Here is a 14,162-nt window from a genome sequence, read left to right on the forward strand (position 1 = left end):
TGAAAGTATATAGAAGTCATTTCCAGAAAAAAGCCGAACGACCGGCAAAACTGGCAAATCACCGATGTTGCAATGTAATAACGCGTCGGTTCGAGTACACGAATTAGAATAAGGGATTGCATAATCAATGTAACGTTTGAAAACCTTATTCGTCATTTCCATTCGCTTTTTCCATTTAATCATAGGTAAAACGAGATAAATCATAATATTATAAGGCTGTTTGAATGCCACTCAGTGACCTCAGATTGCCATCATGGAGCCAACTTGTTACTTTATTCGAAAAGAAGATAAACGACGAAGTGTCTTGTCATGCATAATAATCTTATATCTCTTTTCAAATTCTCAATAAACATATCTAATAAGATAAGCATCTCGCAAAAAAGTAATACTTGATTGTCTCAGAAATGATCCTTCAAAAGTTTTAATTATCATCCTAAATTAGTGGCTGGTAGATCGCTGATTATTGATACACTATGGATGTTTATACATTTATGAGAAATTTAAAGGTGCCAAAAGTATACATGATATTCATAAATATATAAAATAATGGAAATAGAATATTCCTTATAATACATTATTAAGTAGATAAAACAAATCTGTAGTTATATTCTTCTTCTATGATTCAGCCAGCAAAGACATGAATTTGTATTAACATGTACAGTTAAGTTATTAATATTAATTCCATTTCACGGATCTTTTTTTACTACTGATATTTATACAAATTCATACTCTCGTGCAAGGAATTAAAATTTATCGAAAATAAAATTAAATTTATAGATTTTCCTCATAGACAACGAGTCGTCATTCAAATAAGTGAATTCAATCAACAGAAGTTTATTTAATGTATCATTAACTAAACTTTAGTCACAATAAATATCGTTCTACTATATAGAATTTTACTTCTTGACTTTCACCGGTAAAGCTCTCCAGATTTCCAAATTGCACGGTTGAAACTAATTTTCGATACAAAAGTCTCAATTTTGCGCTGTCGAAGAAGCAAGAAAGTTGTTTGCTTTGACAAGAGGAGAAACTTTGACTAGAGGAATCGACTTCTCTCGTCAGTTGTTAACTTCGTTCACTTCAAGGTCACCTAATTTTTTTTTTATATATATAATTCATCTTACATTTTGGAGTAAATTAATTCCAGCATTCAATGTAATAATTCCTTGTCAACTCTGCAAGTGCAATTATAAGAATTTCGGTGATTTTCCATGTTTAAACAGCTGTTCTCAGCCATCGTGTCCTCTATCCTACGGCACACTTTTACCAACAAATTGAAAGTGCCAATTTATCGTCCACTTTTACGATCGTCTTACAGAATAACGCCAATTTCATTGATTTCGCCTTGAGATATTAAAAGAAATAGAATTAACCTTGAAACTTCTGAGGTGAGTTAAAAGGGGAAAAGAAAAGAAAGAAACAGAAAAGGAAACAAAATTTAACTCCACTATTAAGATTATTGGCCTGGGGAACAACTTTTTATAGAGATAACCATGTAGGTCTTTATTAAGCTACTGTAGCAAAATGTTATGAAACTAAAGGATATCGTATTACAAAATAAATTGATATTATGCAATCAGAAAAGTGAAATGACGAAATAGTTACTACACTATGCATCATTAATGTTTAAATTAATATTTTTATTTGCTCGTATAGATTCACAATGCAATAAATGAGACATCGTGTACAAATTGATCTTAAAGAGTCACAGGTGGTGCAAAATAAATAGTACGATAAAAAATTTCTAAATTCAGTTCTGTTTTAAATATTTCAACGAAAATCTGACAATTCACCTTACAATTCGATTTTTCAAATGTGTTAATATAAACGACGTTAAAGAATTGGGTATGTAGATATTCAATTATGAAGTATAAGATATTATATTTTCATTGATATCCTTCTATTATAATTTAATTACAATTTTAACAGTTGAGCTATTTTATTAATCATCGGTAACAAAATTTTCCAATGTTATACAACTGAATTTAAAATACGCGGTTAAGTTAGTAAAAACAAAAAAAGACCTATTATAACGGATTGTTTTGTCCTGGTACATCAGGACACCAAACGATTAATGTGATTTATTGCAATGAATTAAAACAAAAAATTGTTTAAAGCAGAGTCCTGTTCTTTGAATAACTTTGCGAATAATATTCCGAGATAAAGCTAGAGAGTGAAATGGAGTAATACTCAAGAAAAACACAATCTTTCTGTTCTAACGATACTCTTTACATTCAATGATGATAATTTAATTTATACCAATTGACAGGGTAATATTGCTCTAGTGCAATGGTATCTTTCACCAGTTTGATAATTGATAACCGGTCCAGTGACTCATAAAACAAAAAATATTTAGTATTAGTCATAGAATATTTTCCAACCGACAATATCGATGAGTACAGGAAAGATTAGAGAGATCAAGTTTTGTCAATTCTATATGCGGAAATATGATTTCCACCGAGATTATTCTCGAAACATTATGACGATGGTCCAAAAGTCAGGCTGCAATATGTAGGAGTTGATTTCGTTGAAGAAAGGACGAGCAAATATTTGCCGAATGAGAAAATAAAAATTGAATCGCCTACATCCTTGTATTCTATTTATTCTGACGTCCTTTTGAACACTTACAATCTCATTCGCGTAAAAAAGTTGCCACAGTATTAACAGTTTAGTCTCTGAACGCGCGCAGGAGTGCCAAAATAAAAAAGAAAATACAAGATAAGCGACTCGTATCAATCGTTCTTATCGGACAACATTTTTTTTTTAGAGAGATTAGAGGAAATGCTTGTATTTATGGAAATTAAACATGATACGTACAAGTGAAGAAAAAAAACAATATACAGTATCATCGATTTGTTAGAGAAATGACGCATTTTAATAATGTTCAATTTTACGATATCTGTAGAGATATCACCAACGATCAAAACAACTTCTTCAAAATATTGCAATATGTGTCATAATTGTGTATCAATAGATAATATCAGACTCTGTTTCTTTTTACAATTAAAATGACAAACGCCTTGAATAAATGGTGCAGCGTGGGTTATTCGCGAAATTTTACAAGGAAATTAATAATTTTCGAGCAATTAATAATTTTTGACTTCAAACTTTCGAGCTTAAATCGGCTATTCTGAAAATATATTATTGTTATTCGTGCCACTTTTCTAATGTAAACCGATGATAGACTATGACATAAATACCTGATGATAAACAAGAAAACTCCGCAGAAACATATCGACACTGCGAGCACAAAGAAAATGTTCGACAGCTCCGCCACAGATACTAACATCGCCGTCATCGTATGTTATCGTCGTGGTGTTCCTCCGTGCACGCCAACGCACACGCACAACGACACACCTCCCGAATTAACCTCACTTTTCAAACAGATAAGCTGTCAAAGTCGCCACCAACGTTGACGACGAATAATCCGGCGCTACCCTTAAGCACTGCACACAACGTTCTGTCCTGAGACGTGTACCCAACGATATAACAAAGACGATAGAACGATCTGTCAGAGCCGCATCGTGTGCCCGTACGCCGACGACACGAATTTTCGTTGCGTAAATACGCCAGCCTAACCTCATCGACTGACACAAGACTGGTATTTCGCGTGTTCGTACACAGATACACGGACTATCGCGTACGTATCATGTATTCGTATCGATTACGGGCCAATGATCGACGATTTCGTGTTAACGGAATGATTTTTTTTTCTTTTTCTGTCGGTCAAACGTCGCGAATGATTTTATCAAAAAGACGTGCATTCGAGTCTACGTGATCGTCTACCATAGCGTAGAATCTCCGTAGACGAGGGTAACGCTGTGTGCCAAGGGTTTTAATGATAGGCAGGGAGATAGGTACACGTAGACTGAGATACGTAGCACATACTGATAACGCGATGGATAGATTGCTTTGACTCGATGATGAGATTCTCGTTGCGTTTCGTAAGGACAATCGCATGCACGGTTGAAGAAGACCGCATAAATACAACCACCACGTATTAACTGTTGCTTGAAACTGGTCGTAGATACCGCGGTGGGGACGACTTATACGCCACTATACTTGGCGACTTTTTTTGCTGCTATGCCCGTGCGCGCGCTTCGGAACATCGACCAATACCAGCGCCGATACAAACCACACAGATCAGCCATATACATGTGCGAATAGATTTTGATTTTTAAATTCAAATAAGGTGTTAATTCCACCTTGTAAATGATTCATTATTTTCCTATGTATATTTAATTTTTATTAATCACTTAATTAATTTTGACAATATTATATGCGTTATTTACAAATCGAATCGTTTAATCCCTTAAATGTAGTGAATAAATGCATAAAAGGCTAAAATATAAACTAATGCATTTACCTATTTTTTAATCTAAATGCATAAATATATACATTTATTATTTAAAAAAACGTTATTCTTTATTATTGCAATGTTTATCTCTATCGTACATAATGTGTATTAATACTGGAATTGATTCAAATTGAGCATATGGATTTAAAAATATAAACTGCGTCTGTATCAACCCTACTTAAAATTCAAATTAAGTTTAATTCGCTCTAAAACACATCAGGAGTGGTTTCCAAGGATACCGCTATTAACCAACCGGAACAGCTGATAGAATCTCAACTGGCGACATCTAGTCAATTATCGTCTCACGAAATAACATACGCACATTCAGATATTTTTCCAAATAATGATTGAATGTTAATCAAGTTGTACCTTACAATTGTTTTCTGCCTTTTAATCACATTGCCGTTTTTATCAGTGATAACATCGCAAAATACAAATCCGAAAATGTCACAGTTAGTCGGTGTTGATTTTGAAGTTTATGGGAGAGTACAAGGTAAGTAACCATTACCCTATAATAGAATCATGATGATACTAATCTCAGGTTTTCTTTTTTAAAGGCGTATTCTTTAGAAAGGTAAGTAATGTATCGCACCAAGTAATGGTTAATAATTAACGTAAATCACGAAGAAATATGCTGCAAGTTTTATGGCTTGTTTAGTACAGAACTGACATCTGACAGGTGAAACAGTTACTATGTAGTTATGAGTATATACATATATACATATATATCGGTATTTTAAATTGAAAATTAAATGTATCTAACATTTTTTAAATTTCAAATTAAAAAATGATTTTTTATGTTTGAATTATAAATGTAACACGTACTTGTATATCCATGTTCATATGATCGGTAAATCAGTTTTCTATGAACGATCAAAAACAACTTTCAACAATTTATCATTTTGATTGATATAGTATACTCAAAAACGTGGGACCGAATTAGGTTTAAAAGGATGGTGTATGAATACCCATAAAGGTACTGTTGTTGGTCGTCTTGAAGGATCGAAAAGCAAAGTGGAAGAAATGTAAGTTTTTACCTCTTTAAAACATTTTAACAGATATATTTATTGTCCTTATTCTATTTGTATCTATTTATAGGAAAAATTGGCTTCGATATACCGGAAGTCCTGAATCAGCTATAGATAAAGCGGAGTTTCGAAATGAGGAAGAAATATCTCAACCTACATTCGCTAATTTCGAAATTAAAAAATAGAAATCTTTACCTAACGTTATTTCCAATTATGTATTTAATTTTTTGTTTTGTTTAGTATACTAATTTATTTAAAATTATAAACAATGTGCATTGATTTGCGCCTCAGTTAAAATAAAAGAAACTGTTCAATTTATCACGTTTTGTACTTATATAAACTGTATTTGCAACCTCTGTAAATATCAAACAATTGTATATGTGTTTATCCAATTTAACACTGATAGAAAGAATCATACTATGCACATTAGGAAAGTTACTTCTACCGTATCATTTATTATAATTCCTTTCCATTTTTGAAATATTGTAATTAATAGTAAATTTAGCATTCGCCACGCAAGTAACCTCTCGTTATATGGTAAGACTTTACGAAACAATTTCGCCATTTCTCTGCATGTCACAAGCGACAAGCGTACAATGGATAGACTTTAACAGACGACAATTCTGTCTCGTATAGCTTCTACCACTATCGGCACGAACTTCATTAGTTGTCGAGCGCGCACCGACATGTGCGCTTCAAAACTTTCGCCTGCGATCTCTCGTACAGATGCGATTGCATATCCTCTGATACTCGTATGATTGTTGGAAATAATTCTGTTTCTTTTTCATTTAATTCGATAACAACTTGTAGTAATCTATTACTATAAACTATATACTAAATATCGGGAAATTTAAAATTTTCCGTTCCGCGATATCGAACGTCATTGTAAATAACGCGAGTGACCTAATTATGCGGATGCATAATCGTGTCAGGTCAAAAGTGAGTCTTAAATCGTAAAATAGATAGAGAAGAATGGACCAGCAATAATCAACAGACTAGATGAGCGCGATAATACAGTGATTGATAAACGCGAAGGAATGTCGCATTCAACATGAAGTGTTTCAAGAGTTTCTTTCAGCATACTTGGCATCCTCAACAGGTGAGAACACGTGTTTCGTAGAACATTAAAAATTTCTTAATCTTTCTTGATCTGATCTATTCAATCCTTAGATATAATATTTCTCTGAAAGAACTAAACAAGTACCTCCGACATGTCGCTTAATTAAATTTATGCAAATAAATTTGTCAATACGAGTTTCATACAGTTATTCAGCATTAAACTTCAAGGATGATAGCTTTTATAATCACAGTAATAATAATATTTTAACGAAGATGCTGTTTCAAGCATGTTTGCAGGTTGTAATATCCGAATAACCTTGGATCACGTAATTGTGGATGTGCAAAGTAGTAATTACATCTCGTCTTATCATAAGGAAACGATCGTCGATGTAATATTAAGAATGTCTGTTTTATTTTATGATGTTTTCAAACGGCATGATCCAAACAATTTAATCGTATCGTTCACGAAGCTATGTACTACGTACACGAGCACGTTCACGATTTTTAAGAACATCGATAAACATCGTGATTTGAGCGGTAGCCTTGAGATTCTTCGTGAAGCAACTACTTTCGTTCGTCAATACTTTTAGACGCAAACTTACCGTACTTTCACTTCCACGAAATCTCACTTCTAATAATTAGTCATCGGAGTTTATTGAACTAACGTGACTGACCAATGAAAAGCAAGAGAGATCGATCAGTGATGACATTAAAAGAAAATAGGCGAAACAAATTAATAAGATTTATGAATTATTCCTTGACAAACTTCAATCTGTCCGTCTTAGTTTGTAACAAGCAACATGTTTCTGTAGGGTTAAATTTCAATGTGATCGATCGCGGTAATGTTTCATTTCTCTGTATGTTCTATAAGTCGGTTTTCAATTTCTTCTCTCGATTCTCGTGTACCGAAGTTTCTGACTACCTGTTGAAAATATGAGCCTCACCAGGTTACGCAACGAATTCTACTTATCATTATTGCTGGTGCATCCTCGACCTGTTGCGCATTTGTACACGTAACGATTCTTCTATTCCAATAACGTGGAATCTTTTCCATATTGTATCCTTTCGATTCTGTATCCAGGTACCGTGGTAATTCATGAATTTTTGTACCTCTGAAGATCATCGCACCGCACTGATCTACGAATTTTTGAGTTGTATTAAAAATTTATTTTTACCTTTATATCAAAAATGCATTTTACAACAGTAATATTTTCATAGATAATAATAGCATAATAAATTATTGTCGTGTCTAAAATTCTGATATTTTAATTAAAAAGTACCATTCCGTAAGAATACCCTAATTCGGCATTTATTTTACATAATTTTTCATATCGTTTATATAGTATATACTGCGCATGCACCATTTAAACGATATGAGAAATTATGGAAAGTAAATACTCTAATTAAATGCATACTATCATAACGATTGAACTTCCTCTAAACGATTTACGAGCCGGTTAGCAACATTTCGTCGACATTTACATTAGAGTAGCGGTTCGATAACGAAAGATCAGGGGTCGGGATTGATAAAGGTTGATAGTGGGCCCCGATAGACGTAAGTGGTCAGTTCCTTCGGTGTCGCAGGCAAATAAACTACAACTTTCCTCGTCTCGTGTTGCTTACACGTCTAAGAAACGCGTGTTGCTCATTCAGGAACTAAACGTCAATTAATTAGACGTTTTGATAGCTTTATTCGATCGAATTTCTACTATTTATCTGTGATTAACGAGTAATAATGTGCCACTGAATAGTTACTTGAAAATATGAACAACGATGGGAATTGTCATACCAGGAAATATAGCTACTTATTTGATAACGTGAGTCTTTGATTTTATCATATCTCTTTCCTTAAAAAACATCTCTAATTAACTTAAATAAACGTCTCTTTTTTAATCATTTTCTCAAGTTTTTCAGTATCTGTTCTATAAAGTTTTTATATATAACACAAATTTTAGGTTTAGTGCTCGTGTAAGAAATGTCGAGTAGGAATAGTTAATTCGTTTCGAAGCCAGTTCAAATAGCCAGTTTTATACTACCAGGTATGATCTCCTCGATAAAATTAAACAGAGTTCATGAATCGTTAACCTAATCAATTCTTACACGACGACGTTTCGCCTCTGCTTGGAAAACACTTCGTGCAAATCCTATTCCGTTCAATTTTATTTCGTTCACCTGGTCGAGAACCTGATCATTGTAGAATCGAGTGAAAGTTATCGTGAGTGCACCAAACCATTTCAAGGAGGAAGTTCGTAACATGCATGAAAAAAATAAACACAACCAAAATTTTCAACACAATTTTTCACTTACGGTAGTCAGCAGTTACGAATATTGATTAGATTGTCGTAAAAGTGACGCCCAACGATTTATAATAAGTTTGACCTTGCGTTTGTTAAAAAAATACGCTGCCACGAAATTTTATTGTTTTAACGTGCTAAATTTAAGACAATGCAATATTTAAATATAAATTCTATAAAACTCTATAACATAGCGTTATAGAAATACTATTGAAAAACCGAAACTAAATAAATTTAACGATCTATATATATATATAATATCGTTGGTAGATGATGATCGTGCCATCCCCCGGATCCATATGGGATTATCCATATTTGAACCAGGTCAGCAGAATGATGGGCTTGGTATATGGGACAGGACCAAAACCTGAGCAAGATTTATTCCCTCCCAAGATTCGAATTCCAGAGACACATGTAATGTCCCCATTCCATACCCTTTCACCATTTGGATATTTCAGTGCATTCACCTATGGCCTTTGATCGAACAATATCACATCTTCCCAATTTTCTTACAATTAATTTTCTAGAGAATTTTTGTACTCTGGTAAATGTCTTGAGGTAAATGAAATTTCGTCTATATTATATATGAAAATGGAAAACTTGAAGAAGCAAGGAATGTCATGGATTACCGCTAAGAATTATTGGAAACGCGGTGCACACGTCCCTCCGCACAATCGAGCACAATTGTGAAATAATCAATAATTTGGAGTGACTGCATCGTCACGCTGGTTGCATTTCAGGCTCGTTCAATTTATTACAAATTCTATTCACGGCTTCTACCCACGCTGAATATTTATAGATGCCGTTGGATCCTTTTTTCTTCGGCTCCTTTTTCTACCTTTTTCGAAAGAAGTGGAGGCCTGGTCGATTAGCATACATTCGAGCGGACCGTTATGTTATGTTAGGTAGATAAAAATATACAAACGTATTTCAAATTGGACTACTTCTTTTGCTTGACAAATAGGAAATTGTGGTGGTCAATCTGATATAACTTGACTATACTAAAACCGCATTATACGTATTCAGTTTGGCTTGAGATAGAGATTGTTATTGAATTAATACTTTTTTTTCGCTTCAAACACTCTGACGTTAATAATGGAGTGTCAAATATTTTACGATTCACATTATATAGATATGTATATTGAGTCTCTCGTTCCCAGCGAAAGGGAGTTAAATCACACCGAAACTAAATATTAAAAACAGTCAAACGATTCACTTAAATGCACAAATTAAGTATTTATTTTCTTGTAGTGATACCCGTTTTCGTTGCTGTCGTTACTTCCTCTACAAGTTGCATACTCAGATGTTTACATATTGTTTCTTAACTTTTTTGATTTTATCCCCAATTTTCAATGTGATGTTCTATTTTTATAGGGAATTAATATATGTGAAAGAATTCTCATAATCTTAAAAATATCATGAAATCTTTTACTTTTTATTTCTTTTGAATATAAAAAAGTCGTGCTAGACTCTTTTCTTTGTTTCTTTTAAAATTTAACCTTTTCTTTTATTCCCATCCTTATAAATTCTTAACGGAACGAAGAAGACTTTAGCTCAATCTAAGATCGCCACTGCCTTATTACTGCTGAAATAACATTAATTGTTATCTGGTGACAAACATATATCACGATAACACTTTTGATAACATCCAACAGCTTTCAACAATGTACTGATTAATTTTATCCACTATTCGATGTAATTACAGATGGAGAGTCCATCAAGGTTCGAGCTGACGAAGGCGGAGATCCAAAATGCAGAAGAAACGGAATTGGGTGAGGTGAAGGTGACGCCTCCGATGAGTACCGTCGCGACGTCGACGCCCGTGCAGCCAGGGAGTATTCCATGCAGAAACGGCGGCTGCAAGAGCTGGGCCAATCGCGCGGAATCGAGAATGGAAAGCCCTTGGCATTTTCTCAAAACTATCTTCCTTATCTCTGTAATCGTCGCTCTGGTTCTCTGGGTAATCGTCTACACGTTTCTCGCCCAATATCGGATCTTGTGAAGCATTTAAGGGCACCGAGAAACTTGGATGGCCGATGTTCTTCCATTTGGAAGCGAACAAGGAAAATTTGGGTAATCCTTTGCCTTCGGCAACATAGATACATGATAAGATATCCAAGAAGATACTCTTCGAAGTATAAGAAAAAGCCAGGAATGTGAGGAGAGAGAGGGGAAGATTTTTCTATAGAATTCTGATACTTTGGTTGAATTCTCCATTTCCTATCGATGAATCCGTCCTTGCGCGAAGTAATAAATAATTCTGTGTTCAAAATCGTGAATTTGTGGAAGAATTATGTTATTTGCTCGACGAGCAAATGAAAATGTAAGAAACGTGTACTCTTTTGTGGACAGAAAGTTTTAGAAATTCAGAATTCGAATTGCGTAAAGAGTATCTCGGGGCTCCTATTTACGCGAGCATATTCTCCCGGGATTATCGGTTCAATGACGAAGAAATTCCCAGTGTTGAGACACTTGACATAGAAACAAGTAACTTAGAAACTTAGAAACTTTTGTAATGTACAAAGAAATCGTCCGCGAGGATAAAATTGAAATGATACTAGTCCCTGTAATATTTGTTCGAATTGGATATTTCCTTTTAACTAAATTAACAGTTACCACAAAATTATTGCGATTGTAATACACTAATATATTTCTAATCTCTTTATAATGTTATACGTAAAATGTTTGATAGAAGGTATTCGATTATATAATACTGATAATTTTTTACAAAGTATTTGTACAAAAGCGAATTAATAAAGTTATGTTGCAGAAAACTTTTGAAGTCATTTCATCTTGCCCACGTATCTTGCTATTGATAATTGTCGAAATCTTATTTGATAACTGATGCATGTACAAACATCTGTAATTCTTCTTTCCATTGCAAACCAATTAGATAAAATCAAAATCAGTTTCTCATCAATACCGATAAAAACCTACTCAGACTTACTTAACTTTATCGGAAATTTAATCGTCCAAATTTTCATCCATCTAGTCTTTTAGACCGTCAAAGACAATAATTAAAAAACAATTAAATATTAGACTAGACCTGAACTCGAGACTTATAATCGCTTTCTGTCAAGGATGACGCATACAAAAGTTGTCGCATATTCCACGCGAAGTTATCTGCGAATATATGACGCTCTACCAGCGGGATCTGTGCTTTCACCAACGACCTGCCCGGTACGGACACGATCAGAATTCTCAGGGAAGATTTATCGACGGACGATCCGAGAAGTGAAAAGACGAAGGACGATAAACGCCGTTAATGCCCCGCGATCTCGAGGTTGTGTTTCGCACCTGAGTCAAGCGGCCTTCGAAGTGACATTTTATGCTTGTACCTCGATGCATCTGAGTCATACGAAGTCCGTAGGATCTCTGATATAATGTTTACGAAGGTAAAAATCGTTTATAACGTTTTTCTCTCATGCGCAAACAAGGATGTATTAATTGAGTTCTTTTTTTTAAATTTCTTTTTTACCAGGGCTATGTAACCTTATCTGTTTAATATGTGCTGAGCAAAATGAATTCTTTAAATTATAATTTATATTTTAGAGTGTACTAAGACGTTGGAGAAATATCTACTGTTACAAGTATTGTTCAATTTTATTATCTAATCTCTGTTTCTTTGGTAGCACAAGAGATAGATCGAGGATTCTCGTCCGACGATTAGGAGCAAAGTTCAACGTCTGGAAGTTAGTATTGTCGTTGCCTTAGCGACTTTCCATTCGAGTCCCGTGATAGATGCACCGACGGAAATACACCTAGCCAGCAATCTGAAGCGGGAAAAAGAGAGGACGATTGCGCGATATTTTGAGAGCTTCTTGTCTCACATTCGAGATCCTCAGGGCGGGACTTCACAACAGAATGATCCCAGAAAAGGTATGTCGGAAGTATTTCCTACAAAAATTTTACATTTATATATATATATATATATATATATATATATATATATATAACTGTCTTATATTTTTATGCAAATCGTAAAGTAAAAAATTACAAGTTTCTACAGTTAAATCGAAGACAAGAAATTTGAAATATCATACTCTGTACTCTTTACTATTATTTAGTTATTAACTATTTATGTATTCTTAGTTATTGACGTTTATACATAATACGAGAAATTTAAATATGAAAGTGAAACATGATCTTGCATAAATATCCACAGTCTACTAGTTGTTCTCCTTTCGTTCGAGTCACTTATAATTGCCCAAACCTGTTACATTTTACGATGCAGTAACATAACATTATAGAAACAACCGTTAAGTTGTTCAGATATTCCCATTTTTGTGAATTGTTTACAACTCGTTTAAAAAGCTTTTAATCTGTTTTTCTAATTAACAAACATCTTTCTATCTATAGAAAGTGACGTGACAAAGGAGAATGCAACAGTGAGTGAATCGTCGAAGAAAGAAACTACGAGCGTGCAAAATCAGCAGTTGAACAAACTACGAGGCATAGAAAACACCGTAGCTATTAGACTGACAGCTTTTGATCATCCTGGATCCTCGAAGTCGCCACAATTTAACAAGAAACCTATCTCGAAGCCTGGTCCTAGTAAAGTGAAGAGCACTCAAAGCAAAGCAACACAAATGCGTCAAAATTTAAGTACCCAAAGGCTACAGGAAAACGAAGACATCGACGACGATGACGTAAGGAATGGGATAATCGTGACTATAATTTACACGTTTCGTTGTTTTTTTACGAATCTTGTTACGTTTTAGTCTTCTTTGGATATAGAGAATGTTGGAAGACCACAAAAATACGTCCTAGTCGGATGGGACAACTTTCGTTCTAAGCTGATGATCACTCTACTGGTTCTTTTCGTTTTATGGGCAGTCATCTATTTTCCTCTGATTAGAATCTGAAATTCGATGCAAAAATAATATTTCTATATCATTCCATAAACATACTCTTCAGTGTATTTTAATATAAATATACAATGTATAACATAAGATACACATATATAAAGTGAATTTCTAAAGTCTAATCAGAAATAAATAACTGGTTCATATTAGACGCAGACATACAGGATGTTATTCGTTCATATGTAATAGAGCATTTCTTTAAATGTTACTAAACGGTAAACTTGTTCGTTACGGACCGCGATTATCGGAAAACTCCGGAGTGTAAATATGTACATACTTTTTCTACAAATAAAGTATCATTTCTTCTATTGAACGATAAATTCTTCATTCCTAAATATTATCATATAATTGTGTAAATTTATTCCAAAGTTTATTTTTCTATGTTATTAAAATTTGCTACAACTTCATTGTAACTAAAACTAGTCTATGTTCATTAGCTAACAGATATCGTACAGTATCTCTCAAGCTCACAAGGCAAACTTGAGACACTTACATGCGAGCAGCCGCTCGCATGTACCGACAGCGAGTAAATCCACTGTCGATTTCCTAATTTAACTCG

The 14,162-nt window shown here is 34.0% G+C and overlaps 4 protein-coding genes across 7 annotated transcripts in view; 3 read left to right on the top strand and 1 right to left on the bottom strand.

The window, feature by feature from the left end:
- Positions 1–14,162, bottom strand: part of LOC126913916 (cell growth regulator with RING finger domain protein 1-like) — a 42,266-nt gene that overhangs the window by 22,380 nt on the left and 5,724 nt on the right. The window contains exons 1-2 of one of the 3 annotated variants that reach the window (XM_050717211.1): positions 3,889–4,076; positions 3,201–3,465 (exon numbers count right to left, since the gene is read on the bottom strand). The exons of 1 other annotated variant lie outside the window; for it this stretch is intronic. In XM_050717211.1, the coding sequence (XP_050573168.1) occupies positions 3,201–3,298 (98 nt within the window). In that variant the 5' untranslated portion in view covers positions 3,299–3,465; positions 3,889–4,076. Of the gene's footprint in view, positions 1–3,200; positions 3,466–3,888; positions 4,078–14,162 lie in introns of those variants that run through there. One more of the 3 variants, XM_050717213.1, reaches the window with a different exon arrangement.
- LOC126913943 (acylphosphatase-1-like) lies at positions 4,621–5,703 on the top strand. The gene is made up of 4 exons (XM_050717257.1): positions 4,621–4,850; positions 4,915–4,931; positions 5,273–5,382; positions 5,456–5,703. Exons 1-4 carry the CDS (start codon positions 4,709–4,711, stop codon positions 5,568–5,570), a joined length of 384 nt encoding a protein of 127 aa, XP_050573214.1. The 5' UTR covers positions 4,621–4,708; the 3' UTR covers positions 5,571–5,703.
- Positions 7,593–11,512, top strand: LOC126913947 (uncharacterized). Of its 2 annotated transcripts, none has more exons than XR_007709509.1 (3): positions 7,593–8,261; positions 8,400–8,483; positions 9,009–9,643. XR_007709509.1 is itself a non-coding variant. In XM_050717263.1 (3 exons), exons 1-3 carry the CDS (start codon positions 8,208–8,210, stop codon positions 10,738–10,740), a joined length of 495 nt encoding a protein of 164 aa, XP_050573220.1. In that variant the 5' UTR covers positions 7,798–8,207; the 3' UTR covers positions 10,741–11,512. The 2 variants fall into 2 exon arrangements, 1 of the variants encoding a protein (XP_050573220.1); XM_050717263.1 differs by lacking the exon at positions 8,400–8,483 and adding an exon at positions 10,444–11,512 and having other exon boundaries at positions 7,798–8,261; positions 9,009–9,152.
- On the top strand, positions 11,820–13,911 carry LOC126927936 (uncharacterized). The gene is made up of 4 exons (XM_050743911.1): positions 11,820–11,918; positions 12,383–12,617; positions 13,098–13,387; positions 13,460–13,911. The coding sequence occupies exons 1-4, from the start codon at positions 11,820–11,822 to the stop codon at positions 13,601–13,603; spliced, it is 768 nt and encodes a 255-aa protein (XP_050599868.1). The 3' UTR covers positions 13,604–13,911.

This window comes from Bombus affinis, chromosome 2, assembly GCF_024516045.1.
Source record: "Bombus affinis isolate iyBomAffi1 chromosome 2, iyBomAffi1.2, whole genome shotgun sequence".
Taxonomy (NCBI): domain Eukaryota; kingdom Metazoa; phylum Arthropoda; class Insecta; order Hymenoptera; family Apidae; genus Bombus; species Bombus affinis.